Raw genomic sequence first — 16,703 nt, 5'->3', positions numbered from 1 at the left:
AATGTGTGAATGAGTGGGTCTCTGATTTTGGGCCTTCTCTTGGGCTCTTTCCCTTCTCTTTGCTTTGTTCTATTCTGATGTGTTAGTTTTTGTTTTATTTTATTTTATTTTATTTTATTTTATTATTACTCCTTAGGAGCCTGTTTGTTTTCTGATGAGTGACTACTGAAAGGGTATAGATTTGGATAGGAAGGGAGATGAGGAGTGACTGGTAGGAGCAGAGGGAGGGGAAACAGTAATCATGATATTTTCTATGAGGGAAACATCTATTTTTGATTTTAAAAAAAGAAGAAAATAAAAACATGAGCAGTTTCCAAAGATGAGACGAGAGCATGTCAGCCTACTAAGTAAGTGCAATGCATTATTCTGTGCAGGAAACTGGGACAGAGAAGAAACATTAAGAAAAACCACTTGGTGAAATGCAAATGGAGCTTACGTATTATACATAGTATTGCACCCATGTTAGGTTCTTAGTTTTGAAAACTGTGCTGTGATAGCATGCCATCCGAGGCTAAGGAAGCATGATGCGCGGTCAACAGCAGTTTTCCTCAGTCTTTGTATGTATTGCCCCTCTAAGAGCCTTTGGGGACTTTAAAAAACCCAGCCCTTCCCTCTCATGAAGTTTCAACCTCACAGAGCTATTTCTGTTTGTGCAGGATGGCATGGGATGATCCAGCCTCCCTTTGAGGATACATGGCACACAGAACCCCGCTCTACTGCTTTTGTAATTCCCATCATATTGATATTGCCAGCATGAAAACATAGTTTTAAAAAACTAGCCCCAAACTCCCTAACCCAAAGGTACCAATGAAAGTACAGTTTTCCTATGCAATACAGCACACCTGTGGAAGATGTGTAGCGTACCACTTCACCATTGTGCATTCCCCTGCTAACGTCAGGAGCAAAGCAAATATATTTGTTCTCACCAATTCTGTGCAACAAATTACTCTAAATTCCTGTCTGTCCCAGAAAGAGAAACTAGAAAGTCCTAATGCTTGAGGAAGAAAGAGCTATACTATCTTTATTCACAGCAGATGGACTCATTCTGAGTTTGTGTGGAGAAACTGGGGGGGGGGGCTGCTCAGGATCTTAGACCAAGAGAAGAGCCTGGATAAAATTAACTTTGCTCTTTCTCATTGACATCTAGTCATGCGCCACCTACCAAGGGCATAAGGCCTCAGAGGGACATTGCTAGATACCTCCCATCTCATCATGTGGACATCAATGTGAGTTCACACAGGCTAGGGTGGCTGTCTCACTTTGTCATAGATGACAAAGGTATGACATCATCTTCTTTGCCAGAACATTTATATACAATGCATGGCTGTACATGAATCACTGTTTTTCTTTGTTCAGCTCAGATGTTGTTAGGCATTTTACCCAGAATCTTTATTTTCTCATTTAGGGTACATCAGTGAAGGGTTCCTGGCTGTGCAACACGCCTTAGACAAGGCCATCATGCGGCATCATGGCGGTGCTGCTGCGACAGCACTCTTTAAGGACACCAGCCTTTTCATTCAGAGATTCCCAACCCCTGCTTTTCATCATGATTTCTTCCACAAACTTGCTAATATTCTCATCCCTCTAACAATGGCGTGTACCTTCCTTGTGAATTATCTTACCCTGGTTCAGTCCATTGTGTGGGAAAAGGAAAACCAATTGAAGGTAACTCTATTTTTCTTGTATACAGCATTTACATTAAAAGTTTGAAAGTGTGGGGTGAACTTATGTGGAAGGTTGAATTAGCTCTTCATGGTCAAAACCAATAGTTTGGTTTCACTTGCAGCCATTCAACGCACACATTTGTGGCAATTCTCTATAATTTTGTCTTTATTCAAATTTTTTTAGATGACTCTTAGTTTCAGTATATGGAAGACTACTTTAAGGAACATTCCAGATATAATGTGAATATCAACTACCCTCAAACTACTCAATGTATCCAGTCCAGGGTTAGTGATTTATCAGGCAGTTTTTGAATACTGATCTGATCTCATTAGTTATAAGTCCAGACAATTTTTCTGTTCTTTTATCTGATCTTACTAAGTATCGTATTCTTACACATTTCTCCATTTTCTCTCCATTATTCAAATTTTTGTTTGCCATTCAGCGGTTCACAATCCTCTCTTGTGACTCATTTCTGTAAAATCAGAAGCAATGTTCCCAGTCTCTTTGCTGGTTTTGAGTAATGTGTTTTCTCAATTGTCATGTCAGTCTAACTGATTTCTGCCATTCTGATTAATTTTGTTGTTGACTTTTTTCAGCTGTCTGAATCTTCTCTGCTTTATTTATCTCACTCTAATCTGGGTTACCCTCTCCCTCTGTGCCTGTGTCTAGCTCGTCCTTCTTTTCTAGACTCATGGGGTATAAAGTTAGGCTATTTGCCGTAGTTGTCTCTTCTTTAACTTAGGTTTCTCTAGCTGTAAAGTTCTCTTCCAGCCCCATTTTCACTGTGTCCCATAAGCTTTGGTGTCTTGTGTTTTTGTTTTCTACTTTTCCTTGTTATTTCTTGAGTGGTTGTTGAAGAATGCATTGTTGATTTCTACCTGTTAATGATTTTTTTCAGTTTTCCTGTTATTGGTTTCTGGTTTCATCCTTTTGATATAAGAAAAGATAATTCACATAATATCAGGCTCAAAAAAAGAGAAAAGAATAAAATTTAAAATTACAATAGGCAAAGTAAATAAAAAACTAAGATGTAAAAAATGAAATATATTAGGACTCTCTTTATAGGCTAACGTTTATTCTGGAGATGGTTAAGGAGGAGATGAGAATTTATTTTGTTTGATTTCATGTTCTGTCACTTGAGTCCAGTTGAGTAGAGTGTTGTTTGAAATCCTCCGTTTTTCACAGAGCTTCTTTGTGTCCAGTTTTTCTGTTACTGAAAATGTTATGTTGAAGTCTCCAGCGATTATTGCCTCATTTAATTCTGTTGGTGTTTTTCTTCGTGTATTTTGTTGATGTTGCTTTTGGTTCATACATGTCTTTCACTGTAGCATCTTCATGATAAAATGGCCTTTTTTTTTCAAAACACAATATCCTTGATTTCTATAATAATTTTGATGTAAAAATATATTTGTTTCATATTACTATTGCTACCTCAACTCCATTTTAGTGACTATTTCATGGGATATATTTTTGTCTTTCAACTTCAACTCAATTCTGTTGTTAGATATGAGGTGAATTTCAACAAAACTCACAAATATAATAAATGATGTTTATAGATACTACATCCAATGTATCTGCAATATCACATTCTTTGTAAGTATAGTGGGTACACCAGAAGCCTGAAATAACAGAGTATGATCTCTATCCCAAGAGAATTAAATTACATATTTAATAAGAGTCACAGAAGGAGGAAAACACAAACATTTGAACATTAAACCAAGACTGGGTATGAAACAATCACAGAACACGTCTCAGGGAACAGAAAAGGCCTGAGTAATACAAAGCATGTTTTTCTCTGGGAACAGCAGAGTGAAGAATAGATCTCACAGTTATTTAGCAATTAAACAACAAACTTATATAAACAACATATAGATCAAAGAATAATACAGGGGGAACTAGAAAATATTCCCACCTGTTAGCAAATGTGAAATTCATCGAGATTAATGATATATGTCTAAGGTGAACTGTAAGGTACACTCAGACCTTTCTGGTGATCTGTGCACAGCAAGCTCATTGCAGTGTGTGTTGAAACCAGATAGTGTTATGGTTTCTTCAAGACTGTTTTGACTACTCTGGGTCTTTTGAATGTCCATATGAATTTTATTAGTGTTTGTCAATCTCTAAGTTTATGTACGTGCATATGATACATATCTGTGTATATGTGTATGTGTCTGAGTGCAGGTGCCTACATGCCACACCATGCTTGTCAGAGGACAGCTTTGGATGTTGGTCTTCACCTTCCACCTTGCTTGTGACAGGGTCTCTTTGTTCTTCATGGCTGTGTGCAGCAGGCTGGCTCACAAGCCTCTAGAGAGTCCCCTGTTGCCACCTCTTATCTTGTCATAGGAGTATTAAAATTACTGACATGCTGCCATTCTGGGCTTTATGTAGATTCTGTGGTTTCATGTAACTATGTACCAAGATCTTTGAAAAGGGATTGTGTTTAGTTTGTACACTAATTTAAGGGATGTTACCATGTTAGCAATATTAAGTGTTCTGGTTCGTGAAATGAGGAGCTCTGCATTTATTCCGACTTTCTGTCATCTCATTCAACCATGTTTTGCATTTTCTATGTACAAGTCTTGCATTACTGTTGTTAAATGTACTTTGTCGCTGTAAGTGCTTATTAAAGTTTGCTAAGTAAGGGTCTATAAGATGGCTTTCAGGCAGGGGCACTTGCACACAGGTCTGATGACCTGAATTTTAAACCTGGATCCCAGAAGGTGACAGGAGAGAACCAACTTCCAAGAATTGTCTTCTGACTTCCATGTGCACCATGCCACATGTATACCTCATGCACACACATGTGCATGCACAGACACAAGAATAAATAATAGATAGATAGATAGATAGATAGATAGATAGATAGATAGATAGATTAAAAATTTGCAAATTGAATCTGTTTCAAGTATTCAATTATTTCAAGTATTTTATCTTGTTTTTGTCTCCTACAGAGGTAATAGCATGAACCTATAACCACTCTAAAGAGATTTGAATAGCATGCATATGTTCATAGATATTTCTAGTCATACATTCATTAATTCAAAAGACATTCCTTGAGAATCTTGTATGTATCAAGCAGGTAGAAATTGGGGGGGGGTGGGCTATAGTCATAGAATTTAAATATTGACATATTAGTAAAATTCAATAAAAATATTTTAAGTAGCCTCTGAATATTCAGACCTTTCAACTGACCTTTCTTAATCTAGGCTAACATTATATTCCTTGTGAAATGCTTTGAATATGCTTTTGTTAAAATTCAAAATACCTCATATTTCTATAAACAACTACTTCTGAAGAAAATAGGTTGTTTATAAAGATTATTGCTAAACCTGTGAGCATTTTCCTCTTAATTTTAGTACTCTCAAGTTTTATGATTAAATTTAAATATTATTATATTTTTTTCTAGAAATATAATTATAAGAAAGATATATTTAAGTGGTTTGTAGCTTTGCTTACATGCACTCTGTGTCTTTAACAGTATCAGGCAATTATTGGAGAAATGACCTCTGAGCTTATTAAAAACTGCGGGACTCAGTCACTAGCTGAACAATTTTAATGAAATTACAGGAGATCCTGGGCCAAGTTTTATCCTCTTTAACTTGGAGATTTGGGCCATAAATATGAAATCAGATAATGTGTCAGTTCAATTTGAGAACTCTAAGGCACTGTGTGGTTGTGTATGTGTTTTTTCATGATATTTAATTTGTGGTAATTCTCCCACAGGAATACCAGCTCATGATAGGACTGAGCAACTGGATGCTCTGGGTTGCCTATTTCATCACATTCTTCTGTTTGTATTTTATTAACATCATATTTATATGCGTGATTTTATTTTTCAAGGCAAGTGTCTTTTTGAGTCCAGTATGTTGTGGCTTAACTTTAAGAGGTAAACAGAAGTACAGAACAAGCCTAACATCTCTGTTACTGGGAAAGGAAAACTTAGCTTGTGTGGACGTCATTGTAGTATCTGAGCTGCTTGGTCTCTCAGCAGACTTAAGTTCAAGCCTAGGTGGGTGGACCTTCTGTGAGAAATGAGCCATTTGGTGCTGGAGATGAGGGCTTTTAAGATACTTGTCTAACATATACAAATCCCTGCATAAATAGCAAGTAATGGTGCATGCCTGTAATCACAGCAGGCTGAGGCAGATCATCATCAGCTACGAAGGGTTCAAGGCCAGTCTGGCCTCTATGAGACCCTGACCAAAATAAGTATTAATTTTTCATCTCCTTGAGTGTGTCACTAGTGTTGACCAGGAATAATAATGTATTTAAGGGCATTTATTTTCTTATACTTTGTTATGAAAACACATTATACATGACTAAACCAGATTTCTAATTCTTTTGCTAGACTGAACCTGCACGAATCTTCCAATACAATGACCCAATCCTTGTCTTTGTCTTTTTGTCACTTTATGCCAGCTCATCAATATTCTTCAGTTTTATGGTTAGCACACTATTTAATAGAGGTGAGTACGTGATTCCTCCTGGGAACGATGCTCAATAACAAACAAATACTATGTTTGAACATGCCTTCTAAATGTTATCTACCACCACACCCCTAGCCTCTGTGCTCTGAGATGGCCTGTGCCCTTGAAATAGAGCAAATGTAGAGTGATAGCTTACACCTGTAACACCAGTGATTGTGAGACAGAAGTAGGGGAATCAGGAGTTGATGGATGTCTTCAGCAATATAGTAAGCTTGAAGCCAGCCTGGACTAATGAGATTTTGTCTTTTAAAAAAGAAGAAATGGAATGAGGTGAGTGGTGAGAATTGATAAGCACAGCATTTGTGTGATGCTATGATCATATTTGATCACATGTGGGTGTTCTTTCTAATCTGAACTGCCTCTTATATCCATCTAGCCCTTCCACCAGAAATTGTTGAAAGGCAGATGGGTTTTGACCTGGAGAGAGCAGTGTCTGCTAGTTTGATGACAAGAAAATCAAGAAAACAGCAGAATTGCTTCTTGTACTTAAATGTGTGTTGTTGGTCTGTTAGGTATTTGAAATGCAGTGCCTATCCCTACAGAGCTGGCTTTGACCTCTGGAGTATGGATATCATATGCACAAAAATTATTGTAGAATTCTCCAAAGAAGCAGAAACAATGGAAGATAAAGGGGTATTATGATGAATTGGTTTATTTGGTTATGGAGGCCAAAAAGTTCCCCCCTCCCATCTAAAATCTGTGACCAGGGGATCCAGGAAAGCCACTGATTAATTCCAGTATGTGTCCCAATGCCTAAGAATGAGAGGAGACAGTGGGTCAGTCTAGTTCCAAGCAGGATAAGACTAGTGTTCTGGCCATGAAGGCAGTCGGGAAGAAAAAGAGAATTCTCCCTCCCTCTGTTTGTTCCTTCTGGGTTCTCAGTGTAGGGTGATGTCCACTCATATAAGGTAGGGCAATCAAATTGATTTAAGTCGACAGACTCAAATGCTGACCTCAACTAGGGGCACTCAGACACACACAGAAATAATGTTTAATCTGTGTGTCCCACAGTACATGCTGGATGATCTGTGAAACTAGCCACCAGAAGACATGCAGAGAGCAATGAAAATTAGTAAGTCATAGCATACATACAAGGAGATCCTAGATCACAATACTGCAAGTGAAGGTTAACCTAACAGGTAGTAGGTAGGTTTTGAGAGGTTTTTAGAGGATTGAAAGATAAGACTGGAAAATAAAATCAATGGCTATCCAGTCATTCATTCATCCATTCATCCACTCACACATTCTTTCTTTGGGTTACATATGTTGTGCTTAGCATGGTCTCTAACAACAAAGACAAAGAAAACTTTCTTCCTTACCCTTTGAGGGTTCACATGCCAAGGGATTTTTGTGAAATTACAGCCCCACTGAAATGTAAGAGTTCCTATTTTTCTATGTCCTTGATAATAGACTTGTGCCAAATTAGGGATATGAAGTATTATATAAAAGAAATTTAAATCTGTATTTTTTTTTCAAACTGGAAGCATAATTAGATGGCAGAGCCTTTGGTTGGCATGTGCAATACCCTAGGTTCAGTTTTCAGTACCACAAAAGACAAATTAATAAATTTTCATTTCATCAGTTACTAATGAAGCTTAAATGTGTGTTACTAATGAGTCAGATGTGTTTTCTCTTCTGGAAAATTTGGCACGTTGGGCAGGTGTGGTAGCACACACTTATACCCAGCACTTGGGAGGGCAACACAGAAAGAGTACCAAAAGTTGGAGTCCAGCCTGGTCTATGCAGTGAGTTCCAGGCCAGCTAGGGCTACACAGCTAGACCCTATCTCAAAAACTTATTCCAGTATTCTTCTTTATTTCTTCAAGTCTATCGTTCTGTCTGATAGTTTAGCCACTTCCCTCTGGCATGGATGACTTTTTCTAGACTCGTGATTAATTTGTATCTTTGCCTTCTAATACATTCTGACACCTTGCCTTTCCAGAATTTAACTCATGCCATTGTGTTTAATACATTGACACAAGTATAGTAATGACTAATCAGGAAGGGTTTGCATCTGCCAGTCAGCCATTTATTTTATATATGCCTCATCTTTTTCTTCCTTGTGTTTTCCATTTTGATTCCCATCTCATTTCCTCTTCTATATAGCTTCTGATTATTTTCTTATGTGAAGTATAATTAATGCCATAATCATGAGCAATTTATGACATTAGCTTCAATAATATTTTAAAAAAAGATTTTTGTTGAGCTCCAGCAAGTATTAATGGTATATCCTCTCTTCTCAGAAAGATACTAGAGTGAAGATGTTTTCCCCAGCTTTTTATTTGTTATTAGTAAATAATAATAATAATAATAATAATAATAATAATAATAAATTGCTAAGGACACCAAACTCCTGATATGTGGTCCCAGAACCAATAAGTCTCTCTTGAATTCTTAAATGATGGCTTTCGTCACATGGAGAATTCATGGTTGACAAGTTTTTATTTTGTTTTCACGATGTCACTCCAGTGACTTTCCGGCCTCTAGAGTCCAAGAGGGAAGTATGCTGTAGTCTCCTACTGGACAGAATTCTCTCCCTTAAGATTCTATAGCTTTTTTTTTTTTTTCTAATGCTACAATGTAACCCAGGACCTTAATTATACTAGGCGAGCACACTACCATTGAGTGACACCTTCAGCACTTTACTTTGCCAATTCTCTACCTTTGAAATTTGACTTTTTTTTTTTTTAAATTCTGGATGTGTCTCAGCATAAGCTTCTTTGACTGCCCTTTTTGAAGTGATGTTTTTGTTTTGTTTTGTTTTGTTTTGTTTAGACGAGGTTTGTGTCCCCCCTTTTTTAAGTGTAATGATTTTCAACCACAGTTCTTCAAATCAGATACTTGCTTTCTTCTTCTGTGACTGCTCTTTGCATATGGAGGTGACTTGGAGAGTGGCCTCAGGCCTCTTAGGCTCTGCCAAGTTTTTATTCTATTTTTCTTTCTGCTCCTTAAGATTGTGTAATACCAGATGTCCTATTTTTAACTTCTGATTTTCCCCTTTGTCTACTCAGCCATGTAAAGTCTTCATTTTGTGTACTTTGCAGTCTGAGCATCTGCTTGGTTCCTTTCATAATTTCCATTACTTCATTGATAGTCGCTACAAGTAGAGATCTCTTTTTCCTACTTCCCCTCAGGAATTGAGTTTATTTAAGACGGATTGTTTACAGTCTTTAAGAAGTCCAGCCTCTGGCCTTCCACAAGGGCAAGTATTTTCTTTGTGGTGGTGTTTGTTTCATTTTTCTTTTGTATATGAATAGCTTATATCATCTTCTTTGCATGCTTCATAATTCTTGACTGAATACAGCAATATTTCAACTATTATTAAATGGTAACTCTGAAAATCAAATCACATTTTGGAACTCCAAAATACTCTAAAACTCATCTACCCTTTGCATCTGGGTGACAGTTAAGTGGCTTGGTCTTTTGTGGGGCCCCTAGCAGGGGGACCAGGACCTGTCCCTGATGCATGAGCTGGCTCTTTGTAACCTATACCCTATGGTGGGATGCCTTGTTCAGCCTTGATGCAGTGGGGAGGAGCCTGGTCCTGCAGCAACAGAGCCATGCTTTGATATGCCTTGCTTTGTGGATTCCCAAGGGAGACCTTACCCCATCTGATGGACAGGGAGAAGGAGTGGATGGGGAGCTAGAGGGGAGGTGGGGGGAGGGAATAGGAGGAGAGGAGGCAGGGGAAACTATGGTTGGTATGTAAAATAAATTAAAGAAAAAATTTTTTAACTATCTAGTTGGGTTTTTGTTGTTGTGTTGTTTTAAACACTGAATTGTAGTTTCTTGACTTATTCGGGAATCCTTCTTTTCATCCATTACCATGACTTAGACCAATCTCATAATGCCTGGATGAATATTTTGATTATTCCAATAGTTTGTTTATATTTATAAGTTCTTGTGTTGAGTGGTAATAAAATTATAAATTTCTAATAACAATTATGATACTCAGATTCATTGCATATAGAATGAACAAGTCCAGAAATATGAGCTCTTTATGTGTTTGATTTCAGCCCTTTTCTTCCAGAAATACCTTGTGCACACACTGCATTCTAAACACGGCATTTATGTTCTGGGGGAAATAGTGGTAAACAAAACAGACATTTTCATTTCTTGTAACACTTACTTAGTGTACACATAAAAAAGCCAATTGTATGTTGTGTTTTTCAAAATTGCTTAAATTGACCACACTTCCCTTTACATTTGCAGTCAATTTTGCTATGAGCTTAGGAAGTTCCTTTTTTCTCCTCACCTACTTCCCATATGTTATCATGTATTCAAAGTATGAACAGATGACATTCAAGCAAAAGCTGATTTGGTCCTTCGACTACAATGTTGGGATGGCATTCGGATTTAAATTCCTAATTGATGCAGAGACAAAGAGTGAGTAGTGACCTTGTAAACTTTGCTGTGGTCTAGAAGATGCATAGTTAATAGCTTGCTGGTTATTCGTAGTTTAATTTTGATTGCTAAACTGTCCTCCAAATTTTTCTTCTACTTTATACTAACATATTAGTATATGAGTGACTTCACAATCTCTCCAAAAACTTATTAGGAGTCCAGAAGAGCCCCGTCCTGTTTCTTCTGGAGCAGGAATCTATCCCTACACCTCAATGATTATGTTTTTCCAAAATTAGGCATTCCAGTGAGATTTTTAGCATGCAAATCAGTGACGGTAGGAATCATTATCCTAGTCCATAGGTCTGATTATTTTTATTAAATTCTATTTTCCTGAAGTTTGTGTAGTTCATTTTTATTCAATTCATTTCCAATTGTTTCTCTGTTTGGGTATAGTGAGAGACAGTTTCCTGATGACTTACTCAGATGTCCTCTTGCAGTCCAACATGCTAAGGCTGTAAGAAGGTAGTGGATTCACACAGAAACCTCTAGAGAGCACCACTACACCACTCTGTTATGATACAGATGAAGAACTATTTTAGTTCCTCTAGCATCTAATTGAATGTTTCACGATTTATCTTAGAAACTGGAGTGAAATGGAGTAACATATTCTCATCAGCGGATAAAGACAGCTTTTCATTTGCCTACGTGCTAGGAATGCTTTTAGTTGATGCTTTCCTATATGCCCTTGTGGCCTGGTATATAGAAGCTGTCTTTCCAGGAGAGTATGGTGTGCCCAAGCCATGGAACTTTTTCATGACGGTGAGTCTTGGTGCCTGTTCATAGGTGAATCCTTATGAATTTGTTCTAAAACATCTTAAAAGAAAATCAACAGTCAGTTTTGCACTGAGTATGTAGACGAGGTAGGAGAGCCATCCTTATCTATGTTTCTGCCATACTAATCCACTACTGTTTGCCTAATACAGCCTGAGCCCTCATACTTACATAGATAGATGATGTAGGTAAGATCGTGGAGTCCTAAGTTATTATTGCAGATATCTATAACTATATGTGGGGAAACATAACCCATGAGTAAGAGCTGGAAACCAATCAAAGTATACAAATTGTGAGTAATGGGTCCACACATTGTCAGGAGTGTATTTCAGAAAGGCTATGCTTAAAGAAGGTAACAGCATTGAGACTCTGGACACTAACACAGAGAAGTTTAATCATGTCTGGATCCTCATCACCTTTGGTCCAGATTTCTTACTGAGCTCCAGGAAACAGCATGGAAAACTTTGGCCTACATGTTGCTTAGAGAAGATGTGACAGAGATACAGCACTCTCTCTATGACATCAGTTGGCAATAGTTTCCTTTTACCCCTCTCAAATATTTACTTTGGGGGGGGGTCAGTTTTTTTAAGATTATAATTTAATTACATTTTTCCTATCCTTTTCCTCTCTCCATACCCTCCTATTCGCCTTCAAAATCATGGCCTCTTTTTAAAAAATCTGTTATTGTATGTGTATATGTATATACATAAATATCCCTAAGTATAGCCTGTTCAGTCCATGTAATGAAACCTGTATATAAATTCTCAGGGCTGACCTCCTAAAACTGGACAACCAGTTGGTGTGCTCTTCCCTGGGTAAGACTGCCCCTCCCATTCTCAGCTCTCCTTAGCTGCTGGTGGTTCTTTGTGTAGAGCTGAGGACTCATGAGCTCCTCTCTTTCCAGTTCAACGTGTTCCTTGTTCAGCTCACTATGGGGCAGTCGTGTTGGTGACTCTATGAGAGTAGCTTCTGATAGTATTGGAAGACATAATCACAGCAAGTTCCCTGATCCTGAGAATCCTTGAGGCCCACTTCTGTAATGTTCTCTGAGCCTTAGGTGGGGGAGTGTTTTGTAAATGTATCCATTGGGACTGGGCTCCACAATGCTGTATTTTGACTAGTTGTGCTTTTCTGTTATGTTCTCCATCTGTTGCAAAGAGGAGTTTCTGTGATGAGGGGTGCAGACTACACATATCTGTAGGTTTAAAGGCAAATGATTATAGATTGTTAGCAATTATGCTGGTTTAGTAAAGTAGTGATTATAGATTCTCCTTCAATAACTATGGCTTCACTAATAGTGAGTAGTTAACTAGGTTTCCAGAACCAGGCATGGTCTCCTTTTTCTTGAGCCAGTCATAAGACCAAGAGAGTTGTTGGTTACCAGCAAGGTAGATAAGCCACTACTACACCATTAGGGTTATCATGCCAGGCTGGTCATTGATTTGATTTATAGGCTGGGTGGGAATGTTGGTTGCCTCCCTCCTTTGGAAGCTTGCATGGTGCTGTCTGGTATCACAAAAGCTGATCCTCAAGGAGGAAGCAGACAGGTCTGTTCCAACTCAGGGGACTCTGGGTCCTGTTTTTGAAATACATGGTGTCTTCAGCAATAAGGATTTACCTTCTACCTCTGGGAGGTAACCAAGGGCAACAGCAACAGGCTATATGTTTTGGGAGTCTCTGGGACAGCTCTGGCTAACAACTCAAAGGCAGCTTCTCATGTCTGGTATTGGGATTTCTTATAGGTGTTCTTTCCCTCTTAGAGAGAGAACCAGTAGCCCAGATGAGAAAAATTCACTAAAACTGTACATGTATATTTTATACATGGAGTTGTGTCTATTGTGGGATTTTTTGCTAAATAATCAATACTTGTGGCTCTTTCAGGCATTCTTATTATTATTTAACCCAATTCTCTCCTTATTCTGTATTTATTTCCCTCCCCTTCCATAAAGTGCCCCTGCTTTTCCCATTTCCCCTGTCGGAACACTTATATCCTGCTGCTCCTCTTTACGCTCCTCCCACCTTGTATAATCATCTCCCTCCCCTTCCCAACAAAGCCCCCCTTTCCCCATCTCCCTGATAAGATCACTTGTACCTTGTTATTCCCCTCGCTATTGCTCCCCAACCCCTCTTTGCAGACAACAGTTCCACTCTACTTCCCTGGTTTCTGCAGTTACTACAGGCTATGTTGTGTTTACATCTGAAGATTTGAAACCAGGAGCCTCTGATAAGAAAGACTATAGGACTTTGGGGTCTGGGTTACCTCACTCAATATGATCTTTCCTAGGTCCATCCATTTATCTGCAAAGTTCATGATTTAATTTTTCCTTACAGCTGAAAAGTATTTTATGGTGTATATGCACCACATTTTCACTACCCCTTAATCAATTGTAGGTCATGTAGGTTGTCTCCATTTCCTACCTATTGTGAATAGAACAGCTATGAACATGGCTGAGGGAGTATCTTCAGAGTAGAATGTTGAGTCCTTTGGGTATATGCTAAAGATTGGTATAGCTGTATCATATGAAAGATTTCTTAGCTTTTTGAGAATTCTCCACACTGGTTTTCACAGTGGCTGCAGCAGTTTGAAGTTGCACCAACAGTGAACGAGGATCCCTTTTCCTCCTGCATTCCTTCTAGTACTTGATGTCCTTTATTCCGTAGATCTTCATGGTAATTTAATTACAGGAAGTTTTTTTTAATTTCTGTTTTTTTTCTCCTTTGACACCCCATTCATCATTTAGTAATGAGTTGTTTAATGTCCTTAAGTTTGTGTATTTACTAAAGGATTTTGCCATCAATTTTAAGTTTTATTTGATTGAGGTCAGATAGGATACAAGGAGCAATTCAATCATTTTGAATTTGAATAGATTTGTTTTATGTTCCAAGATGTGGTCTATTTTTGAAAAGCTTCCATGTGCTGCAAGAGTTGAATGTGAATTCTTTGGTGTTTGAATAGAATAACTGCAGGTCTCTGTTAAGTCCATTTGATGTGTGATGTTGATTAATTCTGATTATTCTGTTTACTTTTTGTCCAGATGAGCTGTCTATTGGACAAAGTGATATAACAAAATCACCTTTTATTAATTGATTGATATTAATCTGTGTCTTTAAGTTCAATGATAGATTTTTTTAACAAAAATGGGCACACTGAGTTCAGTGCCGATATGTCAGATAATAATGTCTTCTTGGTTAGCTGTTCCCTTAATTAGAATGAAGTGTCCTTTTAAAAATCTCTTCTAATTAGTTCTAATTAAAAGTCTATGGTTTCAGATATTAGGATAGTGGCACCTGCTTGCTTCTTGGTCCTCTTTTATTGGATTACTTTTGTTTATCTTTTAATTTAAAGTGGTGCCTATCTTTAAGACTAAGACATGTTTCTTGTAGGCAGCAGACAGATGGATTTTGTTCTGGATCCATTCAGTCAGTCTGGGTCTTTTGATTGGGGAATTGATATTTAAAATTATTACTGAAATATGTGTGTTCATTGTGATCAATATATTGTTGGTTTTTAACTTTGTTTATCTTCTCACTGGTCCTTCATGTTTTAATAATTATGACCTCATATGTCTTTCCACAGTCTCTCTGCTATGCGCATTTTTCTCTTCAGCCAAAAATATTGCTTCTTTGATGCAGTCTTTCTTTAATGCAGCCTGTAAGAGCAGCACCCAGGCTGCTACAGGGTTGTATAGGGAAGGCTGCAGAGTAGTGGAGCTTCAGGAACTTTTTCTATCTGAGGGTTTTAGGAAAGGAACACACTCGTTCTCATGGTAACTTTCTTTATTCTCTCATGTTGCTCTCTTATCTCATGTTAGCTCCCCCGTCTATTTTCTCATGTTGGCTCCCTCCTTTCTTTGTTCTTACAGCTATATATACTCAACAGAAACTTTAATGTTGAATATAGAAATTGCATTGTAAGGTCACATTTCAGTAAACGATAAAGAAGAGAGCCATCCTGATAGCATACAAGTCATAAATCTCAACTTCTTAATTGGCTGTAAAGTGTAGATGCAGCTACAAAGAAAGATCTAGTTATTGTTATCTATTTAGAGAGATAGCTTTACAAAACTAAGCATTGAGGAGTCTAAGAAAAATAAGGAATTTGTGTATACATCCTATATTTCTAAATGTAGTAACATTTTAAACTAACATTTTGTGATTAACAGAAATGCTGGGCTTTCTCGAAGTGTTTACAGGAAGCGAGCTATGTTGTAAATGCTTTGGTTAGAACTCAGGTTTATCTTAAATCCCCTAATACAAGCCCACTTGGCATTTTCCAAGGCACAGTGACATAAAAAGTGTTTTAAATAGCTGGGCGGTGGTGGCGCACGCCTTTAATCCCAGCACTTGGGAGGCAGAGCCGGGTGGATCTTTGTGAGTTCGAGGCCAGCCTGGTCTCCAAAGCGAGTTCTAGGAAAGGCGTAAAGCTACACAGAGAAACCCTGTCTCGAAAAACCAAAAAAAAAAAGTGCTTTAAATCTTGAAATATATTTTCCTATTCTGCATGTAACTTCTGATTGTCTAAGAACACCTGAAGCCCTCATTAGGGGCTACAGAGTCAAGTTATTATCTTTAGCCTTGACCAGTCAGGATATATTTTCACAAATTGAGGTCAGGAATGCGTGCAAGGACTAGATCATTTGCCAGCTAGCAATAATTGGGCTTTTTTTTTTTTTTTTTTTTTTTTGTATTTACAACCTAGCTAGATAGTTCGGTATGTCCTTGTGAACTAAGATAGGGAGTGTCTATCTAAAAAACCCATTACCAAGGCATTTGATCTTAATTTAAAGTTACTTTGTGTAGCTTGAGAGTTTTTTCTGCCTTGCCCACATTCAGGACAAATCTCTGCCACCCGCCAGTCCCACAGCCGCTCAGACCCAACCAAGTAAACACAGACACTTATATTGCTTTCAAACTGTATGGCCGTGGCAGGCTTCTTGCTAACTGTTCCTTTATCTTAAATTAACCATTTCCTTTTATCTATGCCTTGCCACGTGGCTGGTGGCTTACCGGCGACTTCACATGCTTCTTGTCATGGCGGCAGCTGCAGCGTCTCTGGTCATGGCGGCTGCAGCGTCTCCTTCTGCCTTTCTGTCCCTTTATCTCTCCTCTCTGCTAGTCCCGCCTATCTTTCCTGCCTAGCCACGGCCGATCAGGTTTTATTTATTAACCAATCAGAACAACTTGACATACAGACCATCCCCCAGCACAGCCAAGTGCAGACCATCTCAAACACCTGCACTCAGGCCCATGGTCCTAATCATCCTCTATACGGACCTGCTGGGTAACGCCACAAAGAACCCAAGAAGGGCTCCCACAGGACATACAGAACATCCCACAGCAACTTTGAAGCATTAAATCAGCTAATGGTATACA

The 16,703-nt window shown here is 38.2% G+C and overlaps 1 protein-coding gene across 1 annotated transcript in view; it reads left to right on the top strand.

The window, feature by feature from the left end:
* Positions 1-16,703, top strand: part of LOC114692174 (ATP-binding cassette sub-family A member 3-like) — an 87,464-nt gene that overhangs the window by 15,896 nt on the left and 54,865 nt on the right. Inside the window, exons 6-10 of the mRNA XM_028867832.2 lie at positions 1,406-1,665; positions 5,392-5,508; positions 6,017-6,134; positions 10,368-10,541; positions 11,140-11,318. Coding sequence (XP_028723665.1) covers positions 1,406-1,665; positions 5,392-5,508; positions 6,017-6,134; positions 10,368-10,541; positions 11,140-11,318 — 848 coding nt within the window. The remainder of the gene's footprint in view (positions 1-1,405; positions 1,666-5,391; positions 5,509-6,016; positions 6,135-10,367; positions 10,542-11,139; positions 11,319-16,703) is intronic.

Source organism: Peromyscus leucopus, chromosome 1 (assembly GCF_004664715.2).
Source record: "Peromyscus leucopus breed LL Stock chromosome 1, UCI_PerLeu_2.1, whole genome shotgun sequence".
In the NCBI taxonomy this organism is placed as follows: domain Eukaryota; kingdom Metazoa; phylum Chordata; class Mammalia; order Rodentia; family Cricetidae; genus Peromyscus; species Peromyscus leucopus.
The sequence above is the reverse complement of the archived record's forward strand: the minus strand, read 5'-3'. Positions and strand labels throughout refer to the sequence as shown.